Source organism: Hyperolius riggenbachi, chromosome 4, assembly GCF_040937935.1.
Source record: "Hyperolius riggenbachi isolate aHypRig1 chromosome 4, aHypRig1.pri, whole genome shotgun sequence".
Classification (NCBI taxonomy): domain Eukaryota; kingdom Metazoa; phylum Chordata; class Amphibia; order Anura; family Hyperoliidae; genus Hyperolius; species Hyperolius riggenbachi.
Window position 1 is genome coordinate 328232168 of NC_090649.1, and position 24264 is coordinate 328256431.

At 43.7% G+C, this 24264-nt stretch overlaps 1 protein-coding gene across 9 annotated transcripts in view; it reads right to left on the reverse strand.

The window, feature by feature from the left end:
* The window catches only part of RNASET2 (ribonuclease T2), a 70790-nt gene that overhangs the window by 24594 nt on the left and 21932 nt on the right, over nucleotides 1-24264 (reverse strand). For 4 of the 9 annotated variants that reach the window (XM_068231770.1, XM_068231766.1, XM_068231765.1 and 1 more), the window contains exons 2-4: nucleotides 3875-3973; nucleotides 3175-3235; nucleotides 1048-1103 (exon numbers count right to left, since the gene is read on the reverse strand). In XM_068231770.1, the coding sequence (XP_068087871.1) occupies nucleotides 1048-1103; nucleotides 3175-3235; nucleotides 3875-3963 (206 nt within the window). In that variant the 5' untranslated portion in view covers nucleotides 3964-3973. Of the gene's footprint in view, nucleotides 1-1047; nucleotides 1104-3174; nucleotides 3236-3874; nucleotides 3996-4052; nucleotides 4211-13578; nucleotides 13669-24264 lie in introns of those variants that run through there. The other 5 variants (XM_068231768.1, XM_068231767.1, XM_068231769.1 and 2 more) reach the window with 3 other exon arrangements.

Here is a 24264-nt window from a genome sequence, read left to right on the forward strand (position 1 = left end):
CTGAAAAAATATACCTCACTTCCTGCCCCTGGGACATCTAATAGTATGATGTGGCCCTATAACAGCAGTACATACTCCACAAAAAAGAGGTTATATTTATTGTTGTCGTCCTTCCAGATGGGGATGTAAAATAACTTCCCTCCTTGTAACCATAAGAAACAGCTTCCTTTCAGCAAATGGAAGCTATGGAAACAGTTGTGTATTTTTCTTCAATAAGCTCAGCAGAAACAAAAAAGCAGGATTAAAAAAATTCTCAGCTATGCACAAAAAAAATTAATAAAAATAAATTAATCAGTATTTACCAGTGTGTTATTTTCAGCCTTTTTAATTAAACATGTTACAAACAGATCTACCCTTTAAAAAGAGTTCCCTATAACTCTTTGTCTGCACTAGTGATGGCCAATGAGATGCTAACAATTTTATGTTGAATCAAGATATAGGATACTTTTATGCAAATGTATGCAGCTGCATATATTTAGCATAGCATTTGCATCCAATTGTTAGCATCTTATTGGCATGATGTTGCTCCACAGATACCCTTACCTTAAAGCAAACCTACTACTTCAATGGACAAAAAAAAGTTAGATGCTTACCTCCGTAAAGGAAAACCTTGGGACACTCCTCACGTTTGTGGGCACACATATCCATGTATAAGCATGGCTGCACTATACAGGCAAAACAGGCCATGCAGTATAGCATGGAGCTGCTCTTGCAAGGAGGAAAATACACACACTAGCGGTTCCATGCTACTATGCAGATGCAGATTTTCTAATACCTGCGCAATGCGACCGTGCTTGTACATGGATGGGAACGCAGCCGTGAAAACTTCAACAAGTCTTTGTCGAATAGATTTAGAGAGTTCTAGCACTGGAACGGTGAGCTCGAGGGGGATAAGGTAAGTAATTCATTTTTTGCTTTTCAAAAGTCACAAAGAAGCCCCAAATAACTGGAAGTAACTGATAGGGGCAGTATGAGCAGGCTTTGTTGACAGATGTTCTGCCCACTACAGGGTTGATTAACAATAATCAAAAAAAAGTGTAATCTTACCATAGTCCATGCAATGTCCAATAGTTTGGAGGCTCCTGGCACTGCTTTCCAGCCATCTGAAAAAATATAATATATATAATATAATTTAAAGAGAACCCGAGGTGTGTTTAAAGAATGTTATCTGCATACAGAGGCTGGATCTGCCTAAACAGCCCAGCCTCTGTTGCTATCCCAAACCCCCCTAAGGTCTCCCTGCACTCTGCAATCCCTCATAAATCACAGCCATGCTGTGAGGCTGTGTTTACATCTGTAGTGTCAGTCTCAGCTGCTCCCCCGCCTCCTGCATAGCTCTGGTCCCTGCCCCCGTCCCTTCCCTCCAATCAGCAGGGAGGGAAGGGATGCAGGCGGGGACCGGAGTTCTGCAGGAGGCGGGGAGAGCAGCAGACTGACACTATAGAGATAAACACAGCCAGCTCTGACAAGCTGTTTGTCAGCAGCGTGGCTGTGATTTATGAGGGATTGCAGAGTGCAGGGGGACCTTAGGGGGGTATGGGATAGCAACAGAGGCTGGGCTGTATAGGCAGATCCAGCCTCTGTATGCAGATAACATTCTTCAAACCCACCTCGGGTTCTCTTTAAGCACGCCCTGATGAAACGTCTGACGACGTGAAACGCGTAGGTGGGAGGATCCACCGGCCGGCCATGCGATCCTGCTCCCTGGGATGCCGGAGTTAGCGTGCGGATATTGCTGCAGCAAAGTGTGAGGTGTGGATTCTGGCAGAGCGTGCGGGCAGACGCCGGAGCGGTGGAGCGAGGCAGTCTGTATGCACTGAAAGGAATCTTTCCTTCTCGTCCTGCATGCCACATACAGAGTGGACTACAAATACAAGCCAGACCACACAGCTAAAGAGCAAGCCTGCACAGTGCTATACGTACACCGGTGAGGACTGAATGGGCCCATTCTAAAGAAGCTTATCAACTTTGGAAGCTTGAACTGTCCCCTTGTGGTGCGGTATGATTAACGCTGTGCAAACTACTAACTGCAGCTTCAAAATCGCAAGTATATGTGCTGATGCACGTCTATGCATGGCTTAACTAGCAATGAAGAATCCTGCTTATCTTTGTACAGCTTGTTTATCTACTTGGTTACTAACTGCATGCTAATCAGGCATATTTGCCACACAAATGGACAGTGTGGCAATACACATTTTATAGAAATAGGGAGTGAAATCCAAAAAGTGTGTATAATCATTGAGCTTATTGAGATATTAAGGATATGCTATAATGACCCCGGTGGCAACCTCAGGTTTTTAACAGTGTGAATGTTATTGATTTTAGGAATTACATGAATGCTGGTTACTCGGGTGTGTGACAGCACACGTGTCCCAATTCTTGTGCAATAAAAATTGTGTTTTGGACCAAAATTGATGTGGCGCTTTATACCCTTAAACCTTTTTCTTTAAGTTATGAAAAAATATTTAACCCTGAATGATTATTGCCTTTATAATATTAATAGGCCAAACACATGTTGTAAACCAATGGATCTGGATGTATGCCTGGCTTTTCATGAAAATCAATAATTAGCATATTCATGCATTAACCTGAGGTGATGTATTATGGGAGTCATTTCTTACTCATGTGAAGATTAATATTTGCAAATACCTTCTATTTTAAAAAAGGCAAAATTGTACCTGCAGACAGCAATGCTGGTAAAACTCCTCTCACCACTCCCTGTTCCTGCAGCAATCACAGTGCTCCCATGGCTTGTACTGATATCGGCCTGCTTCATTGCCTGTACCGGGTCATGAAGCTGGACCTGGTACATGCAAGCATAGGAGGTTTGCTCCAGTATGGTCAAATGGAGAACCACGACTGCTGAAGTAATGGGAGGAGGTGAGAGGACGCTTACTAGTATTGCTTTCTGCTGCCAATCTCTGTCAAGCTGGTTGGGGAGGGAGGGGGGGGGGAATCAGACACCAGGGTGGAATACCCTACTTAGACCTAAACATATCCCATAAGGTAATCAGCACAGGGATGTGGCAACCTGTCTACTACTGTGCTTATCTTCACTGCAGACAAAACTGGTGGCAGAGAGGATGCAAATGTGCAGTGCTGTCTGCAAATGGTTAAATAATAGAATCTGACAATATTAATTACTATGGAGTCAAAAAACATGGAATGTCTTACTTTGCATACTGTAACAGGCCAGTGGTGAGTAAGAATAAGTTTTTTCCATTCTGAAGATTTTCTGTAAATAAAAAAATAAAAACAATGACTTTACAGTCTGGAATTGTATTTAAAGCCACAGCTTCCAGAAATCCTCCCAAAGTCAAAAATGATTTCTGTGCTTTAAAATAACTTGCTTTTGTAATCACTTCAGCTAATGTAAAATATTTCAGAACTAACGGTCTGTGGTTAGTTTATTTTGTGCAAGGATGAAAAAGAATGTGAAGTGTTGGCTTGGGTCACAAACCTTTAACTTCTCCCTTAATGTAGTCTATTTCAGTCCCCGTAGTAATAAGCATTATTTTGCCTGTGTGTGGAGATAATTAATAAAATGCTGCTTTTTTATTTAAATGCAGTTTGTTGCAAACTGCACGCAGCTTGGATCTGGACCTATCAAATGCAGTTGCTGACATTTCGGATTGGCCCAATCCAAACTGCATACAATTTTAAACATAACATGCATCAACTCGGAAAATGTTCTTCCCTTCCTGTCACAGCTGGTCAAATTAGAGCCCTGGTGGTCACAGACAGTAGAGAAGAAGAAGAAATCTCCCCAAGGAGAACACAACAAGCATTAAATAGAGACCTGTCAAGTGAGACCTGTCAATAGAGTCAATAGAATTTGAATTGTGCCATGTTACTTTATCTTTTCCTTGCTTACCTTGTGGTCCAAGAATTATCCATGAAGCAGATGTGTACAGCACACAGAATAGAAGTGACCAACAAAGTATTTCGAAGAGGCCGTTCCATAGTGCAAAATCTTCAATAAGAAAAAAAAGGCACTGAATTGAAGAAAACACAAATGAAACAAAGACTTAAAAACATGATTACATTGTTACCCTTGTTTTAGGCACACATGTATTTCTAGATCTATATGAGCAGAGAGTTTGTTAATGTAGAAGTTCCTTGATTAGCTGATGCCCCCAAAACGCGTAAAAGACCTGCTATGGAGCCCAGATGATGGCCACTTCCTAAGCCACTGACTGCTGCAAGCAACCTTCTTAAACAAAGTGTGTTCCTTCCAGTCAGAACAGTGGAAATTATGCAATTCATCAGCTGGAGCAGCCCCAACCACAGCATATGAACTCTGACACTCTCTCCCAGCAGCAGCTGGTCAAGTGATACAACTTTCAAGACAGGATTTCCACACAAAAATAAAATATTTGAGAATTATGCTTGTTAAGCTATAAGATGCAGATCTGTGACCAGAGATGGTCTTACACTGCAATTAAAACAAAAACACTAATGCTATCAATATTTACTGCTGTATGTCAAGATTTACATTTGCAGGAGTAAATGATTGAAAATTACTTAGAATTAGGGGTACACAAACATACTATAAAAATAACTTGGTTGTAAGCAATCCTACGCCATCGGTAGGCCATGTTTCTGAGTTGAGAACAGACATCTTTTTCTAGCGGCGTGTTACGAGAAGATCTCAAAAGAACCCATTACCCTGGATTTCCAGTTTGATCATAATCCCCAAAATGCATAGCTAGAATCTAATCCATTCATTTAGGATGGTCAAAAAGCCTTAAAAAAACGTATGCCGGGGGCGTGGCTTACGCATGGCGGAGTGAGGACACGTTTTCCAGAGCTCCCGCTGCCTCGCTGTATATTCAGCCTAACAGCTCCAGCTAAAGCGCACCGGACACCACATGGGACCCCCTAAGAAGAAGGGGGGGAAACAGAAATCACCCAGACACCGCGGCTCAGCACATATTCTCCGCTTTCTGAAGCCCCTTGAGCGGAGACTGGAGGAGACGGAGGGAGACAATATGGCGTCACCACGAGCGCAGCAGAGAACCTCGCCTACTCCTCCGAAACATCAGGGGGACTCTCCCCGGGAACGTGACACCCACGGGGCATCTCAAGGCAGGTCAGTCATCACCTCTCCTACACTATCTGAAGCGGACCGCACGCTTGAACTACAGCACTCGCCATCGCCCTTACCTCGGCAAGGAGGGTCATATCTGACCTCCCCACGCAACATCTCGGTTCCCCGTAATGGTGGGGGTTCGCCTTCCCTAACAGCGGCAGGTCCCTCTGGTGTCTCGGCTATGCGGCAGACGCCTGACGCAGATCGTAACCTAGGAGGGAACTCCCCTGAACAACAGGCCGCACATACTGAGCGCCATCTTGGCTCAGGGCCTTCTTCTCCAGCAGTATCCTTAAGCTCCGACTCTTATATCGAAATGGACCTACAAGATTATGTCCGCTCCCTACCAACTAAGCAGGACTTTGAGAGGTTTATTCTCCGGATGGAGGAGATATATAAAAAGGAGATGTCTGAGTTCCGTCAGGAGGTAGGCCAAATAGTACATAGGGTGGAGGAGGTTGAAAAACGACAAGACTCACTAGAAGACAGAATGGACAGGCAAGAAAGGGCCACTGCGGACAATGCGCAGAATATTAATGCCATATTCCTGAAAATGGATGATATAGAAAATAGGCACAGACGCAATAATATTAGGATCAGGGGAATCCCCGAGTCAACCAAACCTCCCGAAATCATGCCGACCGTTGAGGGGTTATTTAAACAGATTCTGGGTGCATCTGACGACCAGAAGATCGAGATCGACAGAGCACATAGGGCGTTGGGCCCTCTCCTTACCAATCCACCTAGACCGAGAGATATCATTTGTCGAGTGCATTTCTACAAAGAAAAAGAAGCCATCATGAATGCGGCTCGGAGGCAGGGAGAAATTGATTTTGATGGGGCAAAGATCCAACTCATGGCTGATCTTTCCACTCTTACTTTACAACTCAGAAGAGCGGTCCGTCCCCTCCTGATAGCTCTGAGAGACAAAGAAATCAGCTATCGTTGGGGCTATCCCTTCGCACTTCATATATCCCATGAGGGTAAATCCATGACCTTCAAAAATCCATGTGACCTTCCCAAGATTCGCTCGACTTTCGATCTCCCATTAATCAATATTCCAGATTGGCCCTTCTCTCAACCCCAAGAATCCTCATCCCTCCCGCAGAGAGACAGATGGGAACCCGTGAACAGACGAGAGAATCGTCGCAGAAGGTAATAACTTAGATCTTCTTAATCGCTGTCTTTATTAAAAACTATTTTGAATCATAAGAATGCCCAGTCCCCTTGGAGACTGTCCAGATTGTGCATTTATCTGACTTTAACTCTAGCCTTGAACTGAAAGGTGACTGCACGCAGGTTGCCACCTTGTGTCAGATCACTGCAGTAATTTCCCTCATCGGACAAAAAGAGCCTAAGCTGATCGCAAGATTGCACATCATTTAGGAGTAAGGTGACTTCTTCTTGGCCCCTTGGGCTGGGTGTAAACTTTATCGCAAGATTGCACATCATTACAGTTTGCTACACCCTCTTTTTGGAGATCAACAACTGTTTACCTCACTACTTCAGGAGTGTCCCTATCGCAAGATTGCACATCACTCCAGTTTACTACACTCTCTGCCTGTGATCAATAACTGTTTATTTCTCCATTTCAGGAGTGTATAATAGGTAGATCCCTTTATAGGGATGTAGAGTTCCAGCTATATATTTCTACTGTTCAGGTGTTATTGCACTTTTATGTTCTTAAGGGGCGTTGGGTCGTTATTTAACTCAGAGGTGGGGGGGGCGGCTCCCCCCCTCCTCCCCCTCCCCTCCCCTGTACGTTGTGGGGGGGGGGGGATGGGGGACGGCCCTCACTACTCTATTTAACGCATAACAATGCATATGGCAGCTCCTGTAGCCGTTGTAGGGAGCACAGGCGCTGATTGGGTATGTTAACATATAGGTTGAGGGAATCGGCGCCTGGGATTTCCTTATATTGCCTGTAAGCGGAGCCTGACCTAGTGCCGGTTATTCAAGTAATTATTTAATTCTTATGTGTCTTCTTGCTCAATTCGATATCCACAGTTTCCTGGTTAATTAGTTACACTTTTTTCTGTTAATCTGAACAGAAACGAGAATTGTTCAGTGAGCTGACATCATTATGATCATATTTGGTACGGTAAGGCAGGGGAGCTCCCTCGCCTTGTATACCCGCATTCCCCAGATCAGAGCCCCTACCGAGAGTGCTGTTTATAGCACTCTGGAAGGTGCACGAATTGTTTCTGATCAAAACAGGAGAATGAGAGAATATGGTACTAGTGTACCAACTTTCAGTGTATATTTGTTGTTTGTAAGTGTCTTTTTTTGTAGGTTCTTCCCTTTTCTTCCAGATTTAGGTATATGTTTCCTCTCCAAAGAAGCATATGTTCACACATGTAGGTCTTATCTTATACCCAATAGGTCAATTAATATCAGCTCCAAATCTTTTTCATTTATAAATGGCTGAATGTGTAATAGCAACATTCAATGTTAAAGGTTTTAATGTTCCCCAGAAGCGATCCCAAATTCTATATCATTTCCACAAACAAAAAACATCAATCTTAGCCCTACAGGAAACTCATTTTAGAGCCGATTCTATCCCCAATATTAAATCTAGATGGTACGACAGATGGTTTCATAGCCCTAATCCAGACGGGAAATCCAAAGGGGTATCGGTGGGCCTCCACAAATCCTTTAAAGCATCATTCATAGATATGCTGTCAGATCCCCTGGGTAGATATTTGTTCATAAACATAGCAATAGACAATGTTAAATATACTATTGCTAACATTTACCTTCCTAATCAAAATCAGACCCAGAAACTCTCCTCTTTCCTTAATAAACTGACCCCCTTTGCGAAAGGCCATATTATTCTCTGTGGTGATTTCAACTTCTGTTTAAACCCCCATTGGGACTCCTCGTCTCAGAAATCATCTATACCAAATAAAGCGTTATCCCAAATACGTCACAAACTACACTCATATTCCCTAGTCGATTCCTGGAGGACGCTACATCCCAATGAGCGTGACTACACTTTCTATTCTCATGTTCATAGATCTCATAGTCGCATAGATTATATTATGGTCCCTCAATTCCTGTTAGACAGAAATATGCAGACCTCAATAGGAAACAGGGTTTGGTCTGACCACGCCCCTGTATATTGCTCATTTGTGATAGGTAAGCAGGGAAATTACGTACATACTTGGAGACTTAATGATAATTTACTTAAAGACCCTACTTGTGTATCTGATATCAAACGATCCATAGAACTCTTTATCCGAGACCATAGTGAAGACGACACAGCTCCTAGCATGAAATGGGAAGCTCTTAAGTGTACCTTACGTGGAATTTTGATTTCACATGGCGCTAGAATTAAAAAAGAGAGAGGAGCTCAGGTTAAAGCATTATTTCTCAGAGTAGCCACACTCGAAGATGATCTCAAAAGAAACCCATCTCCACTCATAGAGCTAGAACTCTCAAACACTAGACATAATTTATTATCTCGGCTTGATGAAAAGTCTTTATCTGATAGGATGCGTCTTAGAGGATTGATCTATGAACATGGGGGTAAGTGTGGACGACTCCTGGCCCGTCACTTGCACCCCAGGACAAGTGCCTCAAATATTCTTTCCATTACAAAATCAAATGGTAATAAAGTATTCAAAACCTCAGAAATAGCTGACACATTTAAACGTTACTATGAATCATTATATAACCTAAAAAATGAAATGAGTGAGGCTCAGCCCCGGGAGTTTAAGAGTCGTTTAGACGTCTACCTTTCAAAGAATAAATTACCTTCTATCCCCCCTGAAACTCAGGAGGAATTAGATCAAGATTTCTCTAGTCAGGAGCTGATGGAGTGTATTAAAGCTACCAAATCAGGTAAAAGCCCTGGCCCAGATGGCTTCACGGGTACCTTCTACAAGAAATTCGGCTCCCTTTTATCTCCCCTAATGTTATCAGCATTTAATTATATCTCTAAGGAACAAATCTTTCCCCCACAAGCTCTCACTACGCATATCACTGTGATTCCAAAACCAGAGAAGGATACATCTCTATGCTCAAACTACCGCCCGATTTCTCTAATAAATTTAGATCTTAAATTCTATTCTAAAATGCTGGCAGAAAGACTGAAACCCCTTCTTCCCGTAATAGTACACAATGACCAAACAGGGTTTGTGATTAAAAGAGAAGCTAGAGACAATACTCTTAAAACAGTCTCTATCATTCATAGAGCTCATCGTATCAGGAAGCCCCTATGTGTGATTTCAGTCGATGCGGAGAAGGCATTCGACAGGGTCCATTGGCAGTTTCTGGAGGGTTCATTACTCCAATTGGGACTTGGTCCAAAATTCGTTGAAAGGATAATGGCATTATATGATAATCCTACGGCCAGGGTGAAGATCAATGGGACCCTGTCGGATGCCTTCCAGGTGCGAAATGGTACCAGGCAGGGATGCCCCCTATCCCCCCTTTTATATGTAATTTGTATGGAGCATCTAGCAGTAGCACTTAGGAACAATACATCCATCCAGGGAATCCAATATGGGAACTCTCAAGCTAAACTGGCCCTTTTTGCCGACGACTTATTGCTATATATATCCAATCCTACTGTAGCATTCCCACACATATTACAGGAATTATCTACATATGGCGCATTAAGCAACTTCAAAATAAACATTTCCAAAACCGAAGTGCTTAATATAACTCTCCCTGAAAAGATGGTCCAGCACCTGGCAACCTCATTCCCCTTTAAATGGCAACACACTAAGATTAAGTATCTTGGGGTGTTTATCTCTAAAGATCCCAATGACCTGTTTCAGCTTAATTTTCCACCACTAATATCTAGAATCTGTAATGACCTGGAACGTTGGAGAACTTTATACCTCTCTTGGTCTAGTAGAATCTGCGTATTAAAAATGGATGTGCTACCAAAGCTTCTTTATGTAATGCAGGCCCTCCCAGTGTGGTTACCCAGCTCTACTCTTAAAAAGATTCACAAAAATTTCTTGAATTTTGTGTGGGATAAGAAACCACATCGTATCCACCCAAAGTTACTTAGCCGCCCGAAAAAAGGAGGAGGAATGGGTCTCCCTGATATCCGTACATACTATCATGCAGTCATCTTAACACAGATAGTGGACTGGTTTCAATGTAGACAATCTAAACAATGGGTTTTGTTGGATACGGCATTCTCAGAAAGCGATCCAAGGGCCCTACTATGGGTAAAACCGATACTGAGGCCTAAGAAAGATACCTTAGCGCTTGCCCCACAAGTAATCTTAAAGGGATGGGACCTAGTTAGGGACTTTTATAAATTATCTACATTGCCAAGCCCTCTCATGTCTTTAATAGATAACCCTCATCTATCTATAGGGCTCCATATCAACTCATTTCTGGGATGGGATCGAGATTTTTGGCCTCAGGTCTGTCATATTTTGGGAGGAAATAATATCTTGCAATGGGAAAGCCTTGGTAATCCCAACAATAGACCAAATATCAACTGGTTTACCTGGAGACAATTAAGAACCTTTTATGGCTCTCTCTCCCCGAAATCCAATATACATAGGGGCCTTACCTCGTTTGAAAAGCTTTGTTCTCCATTGTTAAATACAGAACATAAAATCTCTCTCCTATATTCTGAGTTAGTTTGTACTGCTAGCACGAACCATCTTCTACGTATAACTTCCAGATGGGACTCTGACTTAGGGGAAAACCTTAAAGATGAGCAATGGGAAAAAATCTTTCTTCTGACTCATAAATCCTCCATCTCATCCTCCTTCCAGGAAAGGAACTACAAAATTTTAGCAAGATGGTATAGATGCCCCTATATGACCGCCAAATTTGGAAGAAATGATACTGACATATGTTGGCGATGCCAAAGACATATAGGCACCTATTTACACACTTGGTGGGGCTGCCCAATGATAAAGAAGTTCTGGAGATTGATATTTGATCTAAACAACTCTCTGTATTCGGAAAGCCTCCCATTTAAACCAACCACTGCTTTACTGAACTTATACCCAGGGAAAATATCCCAAGCTAAGAAAAACCTTACAGGAACATTAATGATTATAGCTAAATTACTTATTGCACGTAATTGGAAAAGTACCAACATCCCAACCATCATCCAGGTTTTCTCTGAATTGAATGAGATCTGTAGATTGGATGACCTCTTCCATAGTGCCCATGACAGGAATGAAGCTTTCACTAAAAAGTGGGCGGTTTGGTACGAATACAGAGAGTCGGATGAAGCGAAGGCCCTTCTATCTAGAATTGACCTTGGGTAGTAAGCCCATTTGTAGGAGATTTGGCTCCTGTTTAAGGAACCCTATACTTTTCTCTGAGTGGCTGTTTTTTTAAGCATCTCTATTATATTAGGGTAAACCAATCTTCATAAAATTTGACCTAACCACACTAATGCTATGAGAAGTGAATGCGAAACATAAGTTGCCATATCTGGTTCTCTTTTCTATCACTAAAGGTCTTCACCTAAGACCTCTCTTTCCTATACTTCTTTTCTTCCTCTACTGTTCCTTCATTTTGCCTTCCTTGGCTCCGCTCTTTCTTATTCTTACCTTATCTATTCATCAGTCTTCCTGAATAGCGGTTGATTCAGCACAACACAATAACTGATTTATAAACCTAATAATAATAATACTATTAAGATATTCTTTTATGTCTTAAGCTTTATCACCATATAAATATTATATAAGACAATTAGCTCCTTAAACCAAGGAGGGCAGATGTCTTCAGATTTTGTTTGTATGTCTGTTTGTATGCCTTTTTTTTTTCTGTCTGTATCTGTATAAAAATTTTCAATAAAAAGTTTTATTACAAAAAAAAAAAAAACGTATGCCTACTTTACAGAACTAATATGCTTATTTTAAAGGACAGCTGACCTGAGAGGGATATGAAGCCTGCCATATTTTTATGATCTATGATTAAGGAGCCATCCATTGCTCCGATACGCGTGAGCTTTTATTTGTAACACTGATATAGATTAAAGAATAAAGATTTTCTACTTTACCCTACCATCTGGTGCAGCGGGACTTTTATGATTACAATATTTACTTGCTTTTAAACAATGCAGAGTGCCTTGCTGTCGTGCTGATCCTCTGTCTCTAAAATGTTTAACGATACACCTTGAACAAGCATGCAGATCAGACGTTTGACTTAAGGGACCACTATAGCCAAAAATTTAAAAAATACATGAAAACATAAAAAAAAAAAAAAGTACATTTCTCCCAGAGTAAGAGGTGCTATAAATTACTTTTCTACTATGTTACTGCAGGTAGTAAAAAAAAAAAAATCTGACAGAACTTGCAGGCTTTGGACTATGGGCAAACTTGGCCCTTCAGCTGTTAAGGAACTACAAGTCCCACAATGCATTTGCCTTTATGAGTCATGCCTGTGGCTGTAAGACTCATGCAATGCATTGTGGGCTTTGTAGTTCCTTAACAGCTGGAGGGCCAAGTTTGCCCATGCCTGGACTAGCCCATCTTCTCATGGGGAATTCTTAGGGTTTACTTTATTTTCAAAAGCACTTAAGTGACCGGCAGCAGTAGCTCAGTCCAACTGCCAGAAGGTGGTGGTGTGATGGGGGGGTTGCTTGCATCTTTGTATGATACCTCCCAGGGAGTACTTTTGTAAATAAAAATTAAACCCTGAGAATCTTCCATTAAGAGATGGACTAGTTACAAAATTAGTTCCGTCAGATTTCTACTACCTGGTAACAGCAACATAGGAAAAAGAGTAATTTAACTCATTTTACTCTGGAAGAAACCTACTTATTTGTATTTGTTCACGTTTATTTTACATTTTACTATTTTTCTCGATAGTGGTCCTTTAAGCACTGCATTGCCATATGCATGTTTCAGGTATGTGATTCAGACACTTCTGATGCATGAAAGAGCAGCAGGATGTTAGGCAACTGGTATTGTTTAAAAGGAAATAAATAGGTCAACCTCCATATATCCCTATCAGGTCAATTGTCCTTTAGGCCTCGTTCACACTGCACGCGTTCCCATCCGCGTTTCGGGAACGCGTGCAGGAGGCCGACATGCACGGCATCAGACAGTGCATAGACTGCACGGTCTAATGTTCACACTGCATGCGTTCCGGACCTGTGCGGTCCAGGAACGAATGCTGCACGCATTTTTTCCCAAAATGCGCGGCTGCCACGCAACGCATACAAACGCGGATGGCGTGCGTTCGTACGCGTTGCGTTCCGAACGCACGGCCGTCCGCGTTTGCCAATGTGAACAAAGCCTTAACTGCAGTGAGTGTAACTGCATGCCTGTATAATACATTTCTGCATTATTAATGTAAATATTGTGTATAAACATGCATGAGCCGTTGGGATGGTCAGCTAAGAATTTAGAGCCAATACAAATTTTATGCACATTTATGAGGCTTGCAAATGGGCCAATCAATAGCAGCACAATTATGAGAAGCTAAGCTAGAGCGTTGGGACAATTACAAAGTGCTATGCTCATCATAATACGACTATGAAGTGTACATACCAGAATCCTACCTAGTCGATTACCGATGAAAGGGTTTGTTTACATTATATCATCTAAGGTGTTGTCACTCCCATTGCACTTGGTGTGAGCCCACATAACAATTGCTTAGTTGAATGTCATGACTTGAGACTTCACAGGGTACTAATATGGGGTAATGGTAGTCTTTCACATCTGTTTTTAAAGGAAATGTTGCTCTTAGTTGATTAGGAACTTGTTTGGGCCAGTAATTTACACAATTTTGCAGGCGATTTCTATATAAAGCTATTATGTGTGGAATGTACATGAATCATCTCAATGCTTCATGTTTTCACATTATGCTACTGTTAGCCAGCACACATAAGCGAAAGCAGAAATAGCTTGTACATAATTTCTCCTGGGGTTCACACTAATAGAGGATTGAATATTGCAATATAACAGCTCCTAGTTCTACTCTATATTTAGCACACATAATGTAGACCTGAATTACTGCTCACCGAGCTAGACAAAGGAAAATAATAGAGTTAGGAGATTACTGTCTACAACGCAGAAGAAACTGAGATTAAATTATCTAATTCCTCCAACACTATTTTTCTTATAGGCGACTGCTGGAATTAGCAGGTGTGGCCAGTTCTAGCCTCCACAGGGGAAGCCACTGGCTAGGCTCTTAAAGACACAATAGAAGACAGCGTCCAGAATAAACTATTAAAAACTGTTTAAAAAATGAAGGCAAGTGTTGGCCTACCTTTACGAGGTCAATCAATTGAATCAAATATATTTATTAAAGCACATATGACGGTGCTTTTCATGGCTCCAGGCTGCTTCTTCAGGTCAATATCGTACCAATATAGCTGAAGGATATAGCCTTGAAAGCCTTTATCAAGATAGAAAAAGGTGCTCAAGGCACTACCCCTCAGCTTTATTGGCACAATATTGACCTGAAGAAGCAGTTTAGAGCAGAGGTCCCCAAACTTTTTCAGTCAAGGGCCGGGTCAACATACTTCAGACTGCTGGGGGGCCGGAACATACATAAAATGATGTTGAAAAACCATATTGAATCTAGGGGCTTGATTCACAAAAGAGTGCTAACTTTTAGCACGGCCGTTTTCGCACGAATTTTCGCGTTCGCGCGCAATTAAACATTTTCGCGCGAAATTGTTATCGTTAATTTTCGCACGAAATGATACCGTTTTCGCGCGAAAATTCGCGTTAGCGCGCGAAAATGATAACATTTAATTGCGCGCGAACGCAAAAACGCAAAATTCGCGCGAAATCGGCCGTGCTTAAAAGTTAGCACTCTTTTGTGAATCAAGCCCTAGGTATTGATTCCCCCAATCATGCCCGGAGGAGAACCCCCAGCAGCAGCCATTCAGTCATGCGGTGCCCGAAAAACGTCTGTACATGTAACGATTGTGGAACTTTCTCCGTGATCGGCGCACAACGCGTGCGCCGATACGGCGGAAATCCTCCACAAGCGTATAATTGCAGGAACCCAGCAAAAAGGTGCTACGCACCCATAGAGGGAAATTCCTGTCGGCAGATGGCGCTGAGGAGTGCAGAGGAACCAATCCTCTGTACCTCCACAGATGCCAGACAGGAATTGTACGAAGCGCAGAACGCAATCGCAAGAGAAGCGATTGCGAATGAGAACGAGCAAAGAGACAGGTTGTATGTGTGTGCGCCAATCTAGTCGCCACCCCGCGACAGCGCACACACAACAGCAGATACGAAACAGAAACGCAACCGCAAGAAAGGCGATTGCCAAAAGTGACACAAGGCAGATCAGAACAGAATACGAGGGTAGCAAAGGCACAGCAAATCATACAATGAGGAGATACGGAGAATAACAAACGCTAACTGAACGCGAACACCGCACTCATTCGCAACAGTGCACGCGTTCATGCGCGGTCTCCACGTGATAAGCACAATAGAGACAAGCACGCCTAACTAACCATTGACAGACAAACATTTAACAGAGGACGCGAGCGCTTGCTTAACGGTTACCTCACCGAGCCTCCAGCAAGCGTTCGTAGCAGACAAGACAGACACACGAAAACAGGGACAAGCGAGAGATAGGATCCACAGCACCAGCGAAAGTGGCTAGCGCGATCCAGGAAGACAGAACAGAAGGATCCACAGTACTAGCGCAGGATGCTAGTGCGATCCAGGTACAGAGTAGCAGAACAGAAGGATCCACAGCACTAGCGCTAGGCGAGTGCGATCCAGGCAGACAGAGTAGCAGAACAGAAGGATCCACGGCACTAGTGAAAGTGGCTAGCGCGATCCAGGTACAGAGTAGCAGAACAGAAGGATCCACAGCACTAGCGGAAAGTGGCTAGCGCGATCCAAGGAGACAGAACAGAAGGATCCACAGCGCTAGCGCAAGATGCTAGTGCGATCCAAGTGAGACAGATCAGAAGAGATAGCTGGTAGCAACCACTGCACCAGCTATACTCCAAGAACAGAGATCAGAACGATTTCCTGTCGACCACCGCTGGGACAGGACAATCGCAAGAGAACAAACAAGACAGATAAGCAATCCTAACTGCACTAGGGGAACCTGCCTAGCGCAGTTTCAGAAATTACTCTAAGCTGATCTTCAAACAAAGAGTAAGGCTGACACTCCTCCAGGAGTGTTTCACAGGAAGGAATCCTTATGACCAGCCAAGCATTGTGGGAAACACATAGTACACGCCTCCAATGAATGTGGCCAGGCAATTTGCATGACAACGTATGCAAATTCCTCAGCAAGCACAAGCTGCAAAACTGACAGAAGCTCTCCTTTCCAGAGTCCTGCAGCATGCAAACCTAAACAATGGTCAAAAAGCTGCCTGCCTGCACAGGCAGCTGAGCAGATCATTACAGTACACCAGACAGTGAAGCATACCCAGGTGACGCCTGCTGTCCAATGGGACAGCAGTGTCGCCTGATGCAGAATTGGTTTGGAAGACTGCAAATTACTGCTCACTGGCATCTATAGTATGTGGATGGGTGGTGCCAGCACTGCCATTCTATATGCGGGCTGCCAATATTTAAAGGTGCAGTGGGCCACATCTATGATGCCGAATCACCGCACATACCCGCTGGTCACAACACTGTCTCATCGCTGCAGGCTCCTCTTTCTGCTCTTCTCTCTATGATGGCAGAGCACTGTCAGCCGGTCAGGAGCCGCTTTCATTGACTTCTGACGCTGTCTATCAATGGGAGCCAATGTGATTGGCTCTCCGTGATCACGTGGTCAGGAGCCAATGAAAGTGACTCCTGACCTGCTTACAGAGCTCTGCCGTTTTATAGACGGCAGAGCGAGCGAATTGCGGTGGGTTCAGAGCGCCGAGATCGTCGGAAACGCTTTATTCATCAGGACGTTGAATCTATGTCCAGTCAGAGCGACAGCACCACCTGCTGGATGTAGATTTGTATTGCGTCAGTCCGTACGTTACCACTTAATACAAATCCTGCATGTAGTGAGTTAGAATAACGCGATCGGTTGCAGCGCAGTACAGTGCAACACAGTACAGTGAGTTGACATGCAGAATTATTCTGCAATGCAGCTGATATCTGTGAACAGGGCCTCAGGCTAGGTTCACAGTGGGATGTTGTGTTGTGGTGCGACATTAACGGCGCATCACAAAATTACAACGCAATAAAAGAGTGGTAACACACATTACTGCCATGTTAATGTTGCATACAGTAGGTACAGTGAAGCATACAGGCAGTGAAAAGTATGCTTCCCTGTATCTGTTAACGTCTGCTTTTAGAGGTAATAACCTGCAGTAGTGCGTTATCATAACGCAACATGTTACAACGCAAAGCTAACGTCACACTGTGAACGTTGCATACACTTTTCATTGCAGTGCGGTAAGCAGCGTTATAAGACTTAATAATGCCCGACCATGAAGTCTCACTGTGAACCTAGCCTCAGACTATTGTCCTAGCTATTATCAAACCCAGATAGCGCATGGTGACCCAGAACAACTAGGAAGGCATAGGGGGCTTAGAGACGGAGCAGTTAATTTCAGTGCCGAAGCTGGGTGCTGTCATAGCAGTAATGCTATGATGTGCACCCCACGTAATGGGAATTTGGGGCTCTGGTGGTTGCCAGGCCCCGAATTACCATATATACTCGAGTATAAGCCGACCACCCAACTTTTACCTTAAAAAAAACAGGGAAAAATTAGTGTCCCGAGTATAAGCCGAGGATAGGAAATGCAGCAGCTATAATAAGGTGTAATCAGAGTAGGGAAACAGTTTAAGGATTAGCACTATGCAATGCACATATAGGGGTGTTTATTGCCAGCATAGCATCAACTAAAAGCTAACAAGATTAGGAAGGACTGGTCCAGGGGGCCCACTGCGGTCTCAGCCTCTGCAACCCCTATTGCTAGTTAAAGTGGACCTGACTTCTTGCACAGGACAGAAGGAAAACATAGAGAAATGCACATTGTATGTATTTAGAGAGTTTAGCCTGTCTATTTCCCCCCTCATTAGTGTCTAATCACCAGTTTTAAGTTGGCTGTTCCCTGGGTCCTCTGATTGCCACGGCAGAGATGGCAGGTAAGCTCATTTGCAAGCACAGGCTGTTAACAATATATCTGCCTCCATGCATCAAGTAGAAACACTGCAGATACAAGTGACATGCTGTGCCCCCTCCCCTCCCAACGTGTCATAGTGCCAGTGTCGTCCCACCCGAGTGCCTCCTCTATCAAATGCCGTTCCGCTTTTGCGGGCAATTTGTTCATTCTGTCAGTCGAATGCACGGCAATTGATGTCACGGATCCCCGGGTCTCCAAACCTCATCCCCCTCATTGGCATATGCTGCGTTGTGTACAGCGGGAGCCTTCACGCACCTGTCCTCACCGGCAGAGCGGAGCAGTGAAGTATATGCCTGCTCTCTGTCCCCCATTAGCACACGCTGATCAGAAAAGGCAGGAGCGGGAGTAGTTTCACACACAGTTCCTCGCCGTCAGAGTTCCCCTGCATGCCTGTTATGGACTCGCTCCTATGAAGCCCTCTAGTGGCGAGACACCACTGCCTGATGTCATAGGAGCAAGTCCATGACAGGCATGCAGGGGAATTCTGCCGGCAAGGAACGGTGAGTGAAACGACTCCCGCTCCTGCTTTTTCTGATCAGCGTGTGCTAATGGGGGACAGAGAGCAGGCATATACTTCGCTGCTCCACTCTGCCGGCGAGGACGGGTGAGTGAAGGCTCCTGCTCCCGCAGTACACCACGCAGCATATCCCAATGAGGGGGGTGAGGTTTGGAGACACGGGGATCCGTGACATCAGTTGCGGTGCATTCGGCTGGCACAATGAACAAATTGCCCACACAAGCTGAACGGTATTTGATAGAGGAGGCACTCGGGAAAGGGGGGGGGGAACTGGCACTAAGTTAAGGCTCGAGTATAAGCCGAGACCCCTACTTTTGGGACAATTTTTTGGTCCCAAAATCGTGGCTTATACTCGAGTATATACGGTATATCTCCCCTTCAAGTTGCTACAACTCAGAGGAGGAATGGTATTTAACGTGGACGGGGAGTTTAGTGGCAGCAGGGAGAGCAGCTATTCAGCACGCCCTGTGCCGGACTGCCCAGCGCCGTAATGATATGCCGGGCAGAGACCAAAAAGGGGCATAAAGAAATGATTTGCATATTCAGCAGTGATGCATTATAGGAAACCTTACTTGCTCACTTAAAGCTGAATTACAGCAAATACCCACTGTTTTAAGGAGGCAAAATCATATTTAGCCTAACTATTAGCAGAGACCAAAATTGCCATGTAGAATATTGCACCTGCCTCTGAGCACCACATGAATTTACAGCTACTATGGGAAGAGAGATAAGGAGACAGCTCTAGCTGCACTAGAAGTTACTTTATAAAGTATGATTCAAAGCAGGCTTTATCAGCTACTTGTGTGGCCCATAAATCACTTGAGATGAAATGTAGCTACTACTAGTGACTGTAAGTTGTGATCTGTGTAGGAAAGACAGAGACCTTGCTGTGCTTCCCTTTGACTTACAGCATTGCAGCTCTCTTTAAAGGTCCCCATACACATAATTTTCCTAACGGATACCCTGCAGATGCGATGACTCTGATTTTGGAGGGGAAAAAAAGGGAACATATTGATGATGGGTTGGAAAATCGAGGTCAAACGTGGGTGGCCCATGTGTGGCAGTAGATAAACTGCCTATAGTGTTGCACTGCTCTGACACTAACCAAGTGAAGCAAGTGATAACCCACCCTTCTTTCCCTCACAACAATGGATTATTCCACACCAATAGCTCTGCCACAGAAATTCTTGCAAAGAACCATATTGGGGCAGCACGGTGGCGTAGTGGTTAGCTCTCTCGCCTTGCAGCGCTGGGTCCCTGGTTCGAATCCCAGCCAGGGCACTATCTGCAAAGAGTTTGTATGTTCTCTCTGTGTCTGCGTGGGTTCCCTCCGGGCACTCCTGTTTCCTCCCACATTCCAAAAACATACGGATAAGTTAATTGGCTCCCCCTAAAATTGGCCCTAGACTACAGTACTTACACTACATAATATAGACATATGGCAATGGTAGGGATTAGGTTGTGAGCTCCTTTGAGGGACAGTTAGTGACGACATATATATATATATACACACTGTACAGCGCTGCGTAATATGTCGGCGCTAAATACTAAATAATAATAATAATAATGAAATAATGTTACAAATTTTTAAGAACTGTAATAACAGTTCTCCTTTAAGATGTGCAAATAAGAGGGATGTGTGGAATTTTTTTTTTTTTTTTTTTTTTTTGTGAGATGCTAACTTATATTTTGTTTGCAAGAGTATATATATACTGTAAATGCCTGTACTTGAAAGCACAAACAAATAAAGAGACCTGCTCACTACTACAAGTTCCTTACACAGCATTCCTGTCAGCTGGTGCTGTGGATTTATGCTTGTGCTGACATCAACAAACCCTGTGCAGAAAAGGAACTAACAAGTGTGGCTGGCGATTTCCTGTCACTATGGGATATTTTACCACACTCACTTATGTAGCAATGTTGCAGTATTTGTCACTCTGCTCTCCACTTCAGTGACTGTTCTAGCTGTTCATTTCAACATACAGATTCCAAAAGCAAAATAATATTTTTGTTCATTACAAACATAAAAGTTTTGAAAATACATATTGTTTTCTGTAGAGCTCCACCTGGTAATGTTTTGAAGGCAGAAGAGAATGCAGCATTAATGTAGCAGTAATCAACTCTTTCAGCCAAGGCACATACAATACTTTGTATTATGTAATAACAACTTCCCAACCACAGGTTTTTTCCCCTTAAAATCTGAGCAATTTTCATATCACACGACTCCCATTCACTAATAACTTTATTGTTACTTATCACACCGAAATGAACTACCGTATACTATTTTTTACTACACACAAATTAGGCTTTCTTTGGCTGGTATTTTTTGTTACGAATTATTTTATATGCATTTAAAAAAGGGTATAATAATAAGAAAAAAAAAGCAAAAAAAATAAAATTTCTCAGTTTTCAGCCATTTTCGTTTTAAAATAAGATGTGCTATGATAAATAGAACTCACACATTTTGTTTGCCAATTAGTCCCGGTTATTACAACATTTAAACTGTGTCCCTAGTACAATGTATGGCGATAATATTTTATTTGAAAATAAAACAACACTAGACTGCAACAGCCGTGCTGTGAACATCACATAAGTGGTGCACTGCAGTGCAACAGCCCACGTTACAATGTGGCCGATATGCTGCACCACACCTGGTCAGCAGGTGTGTTAGGATGGTCTTGGTAAGCATTTCAGTAGAGATTCCTCATAATGGCTAGATAGTATACTGGTTAAAGAGACTCTGAAGTCTCAATTTTTTTCCCTGCTTTTGTCATTATAATCCTGTTTAGCATGAATGACTCAGTGAAATCGCTGCATCCCCGTGGCAGATGGGTGATTTATGACTGAGGATTAGCCCTGCAGAGCTCCGGGGCTCGCAGGGCTTCACTTCCTCAATGAGGCAGAGCTTCAGACTCTCCTCCCTCTGCCCTTCCGCCGTGATCGGCGCTCTCACACCCTACGGACTTAAAAGATGGAAAAGGTCTGGACAACTTCAATGGCAAGCCACCCCGAGTCCCAGTAGATCAGACGGGTGACTCCTGCCTAACAAGTTTATAGCCGGTTAGTCGGGCATTACCACGTGTTAGAGACGGCGTGCCACGCAGCAAGGAGTGGCAACTATTACATACGCCGTGAATACAATGCACTGTGGTTTTGAAAAATCAAGCTAGCTTGTCACTGGACAGTAAGTTTAAAGCCCAGAACCTGTCAACAACTACTATTTAATCTGAAAATCAAGTTATGTGTCTTGGATTCATACAGTCATGTTGGAGAGAATGTATTAGAACTGGGAAAGACTGTGCCGATGTATTTACATTACAGGCTGCACTTATAAACTGAATGGCAATTGCTGGGATAGTTACAATCTAGGACTGCCTTCTTCCTTGCTATTGTCCCATACTACTATTATTGGAGGATTCGAGAAACTATTAATGCAGTTGTGACATCTTTATTGTTGAGGAAAAGTTTGCCAGTCTACCCTTTTTTTTCACATGGACTATCAGTATTACATTGTCCTCTGAGCCTAATTGGGTTGACGACCCCAGGTGTGTCTGTTGGTGTGTGTGTGTGCTGATCTGCGGGGGGGGGGGGGGGGGGGAGGGGGCATAGGGAGGGCAGGGGAGCTGACTGATTAGTCAGCTGGTTCATTTGGTTACTGCCGTGACCCCACCGTGCGGTGGAGGACCAGGTTATGGTTTAGGGCTCGTTTCCACCATAGCGAATCCGCATGCGGCGACGAGATGCGGATTCGCTTGTTACACTGAAGTGGCCGGGGCTGTTTCCACATGTGCGGCGTGCGGGAGCGATTTGGCGGCGGGCCAAATCTGCACGACGGGACCCACAGAATTCGCCTGCGTCGGGAATCCGTGCGAATCGCCGCTAATGTATTTAATAGTAAAAACGCATGCGTTTGTTACATGCGTTTTTACCCGCGATTTCGCACCTTTTTCAATGTTATTTTGCCCTGGCAGTGTCATGGTTAATTTCGCATGGCACCCTGCCATGCGAAATCGCACGCGAAATCGCGGGTAAAAACGCATGCGGAAACGCATCCACATGCGTTTTTACAAGCGTCGGAATGCCGGCGAAATCGCGTCGCAACAGTGGAAACGGGCCCTCAGGGCTACAGTTGTGGCTATAGGGTTGGCCTCCGTTTCCGCTTACAAGTGTGTAGTAATCGACTGCATAGGTGAGGAATAACGGACGCTAATTGTAATTGGTCCTTTCCTAACACCCCCGCGCAGTGGTTTTCACGGCCATGATCTTTTTGTGGGGATAGCATCGTCTCCTGTTAACATTTGTGTGATTTGTACCATTTGGGAACAATTGTTCCTTATTTGAATAGATTTGCTCTGGTTGCATTCAGATGAATATATGCAACTATTGGCAAATGGAAGTTTGTTGCCAATTTATTATGTCTATGCAACCTGTTTCTGATTTTTTGTAACCAAATAAATTGCTGGCAGTGGAACTGGTAGTGTGTGGTGTTTTGTACAAGTTAATTTGACCAGTGTCTGTTCCTGCAGGTGGTTGCACAATTCATATTTAGTTTACTTTTGGTGTAGCTCTGCCTCCTCCGCAGTCAATCTCTGCAGATCGCTGCCTATCCCCGCCTCCTCTCAGTCTTTTTTCACGGAGAGGGGCCGGGAGGAGGCAGAGATCCGTGGATATTGATTGCGGAGAGGCTGAGCTACAGCTCAAAGCTCAGCCTCTCCAGGAAGAGGAGCCCTGCAAGCCAGGGCAGCATGATCCGTGACCTCCAGAGTCGTTGAACTTTGCTGGTCTAAAACACAGCAATAAACACCCATCTGCCGAGGGGATGCAGAGATTTCACTGGGGCATTCATGCTGAACAGGATTATATGAGAAAAACAGGGGGGGGGGGGGGGGGGGGAGAGACTTCAGAGTCTCTTTAAGGGCTCTCTGCATCTGACTTGAAGTTGGAACCCTGGCTGCAGCCAGTACATATTCAGTAAGAAGTCCTGGGTGGGTGAGTGAGAAAAACAATGCTCTCGGCCAGGGCTGGGACGAACGATACCCCAGGCTGACTGCTGGGTGAACTGTTGGAGGCTGCTGTACTCACACTAGAAACTTGGCAGAGACGTTTATTTTCAGCCATCAAGGCCAAGTTTCATGTAGCATGCGTATGAGACTTTACACTATAAAAAAAAAAAAAAAGTCTGGAGCTAAAATACTTATTGTTTCTTATTAATGAATAGCTTAAAAAATACCTGCACAACTTTCTACATCATCCAATTCACATTTACTATGTGGATTGGGATACTTCTCTCACCCTCACATTTACAGTAACCGGATCCATTTCCTAGCCCCACAACCAGGTGTGTCCAACCAGAAGCCACTAACCTTCTCTCCAATCCCCTCCCATACTTCTTCAGCCACTGTCCAAGCCAGACATTTAGACTGCAGGTAATCTGTTATTCTGTTTTGTTCAAATTACACAACTCAGTATATACAGCTCATTTTGTGGTGTATTTTTAGCTGTTTAATAGACAAAATCTCTAAATTCAAATTAACTTTAGTAACAATTTTTCTTTTTCTGTATTCTGATCCTTATATTAACTATTCAGCAACAAAACTGAAG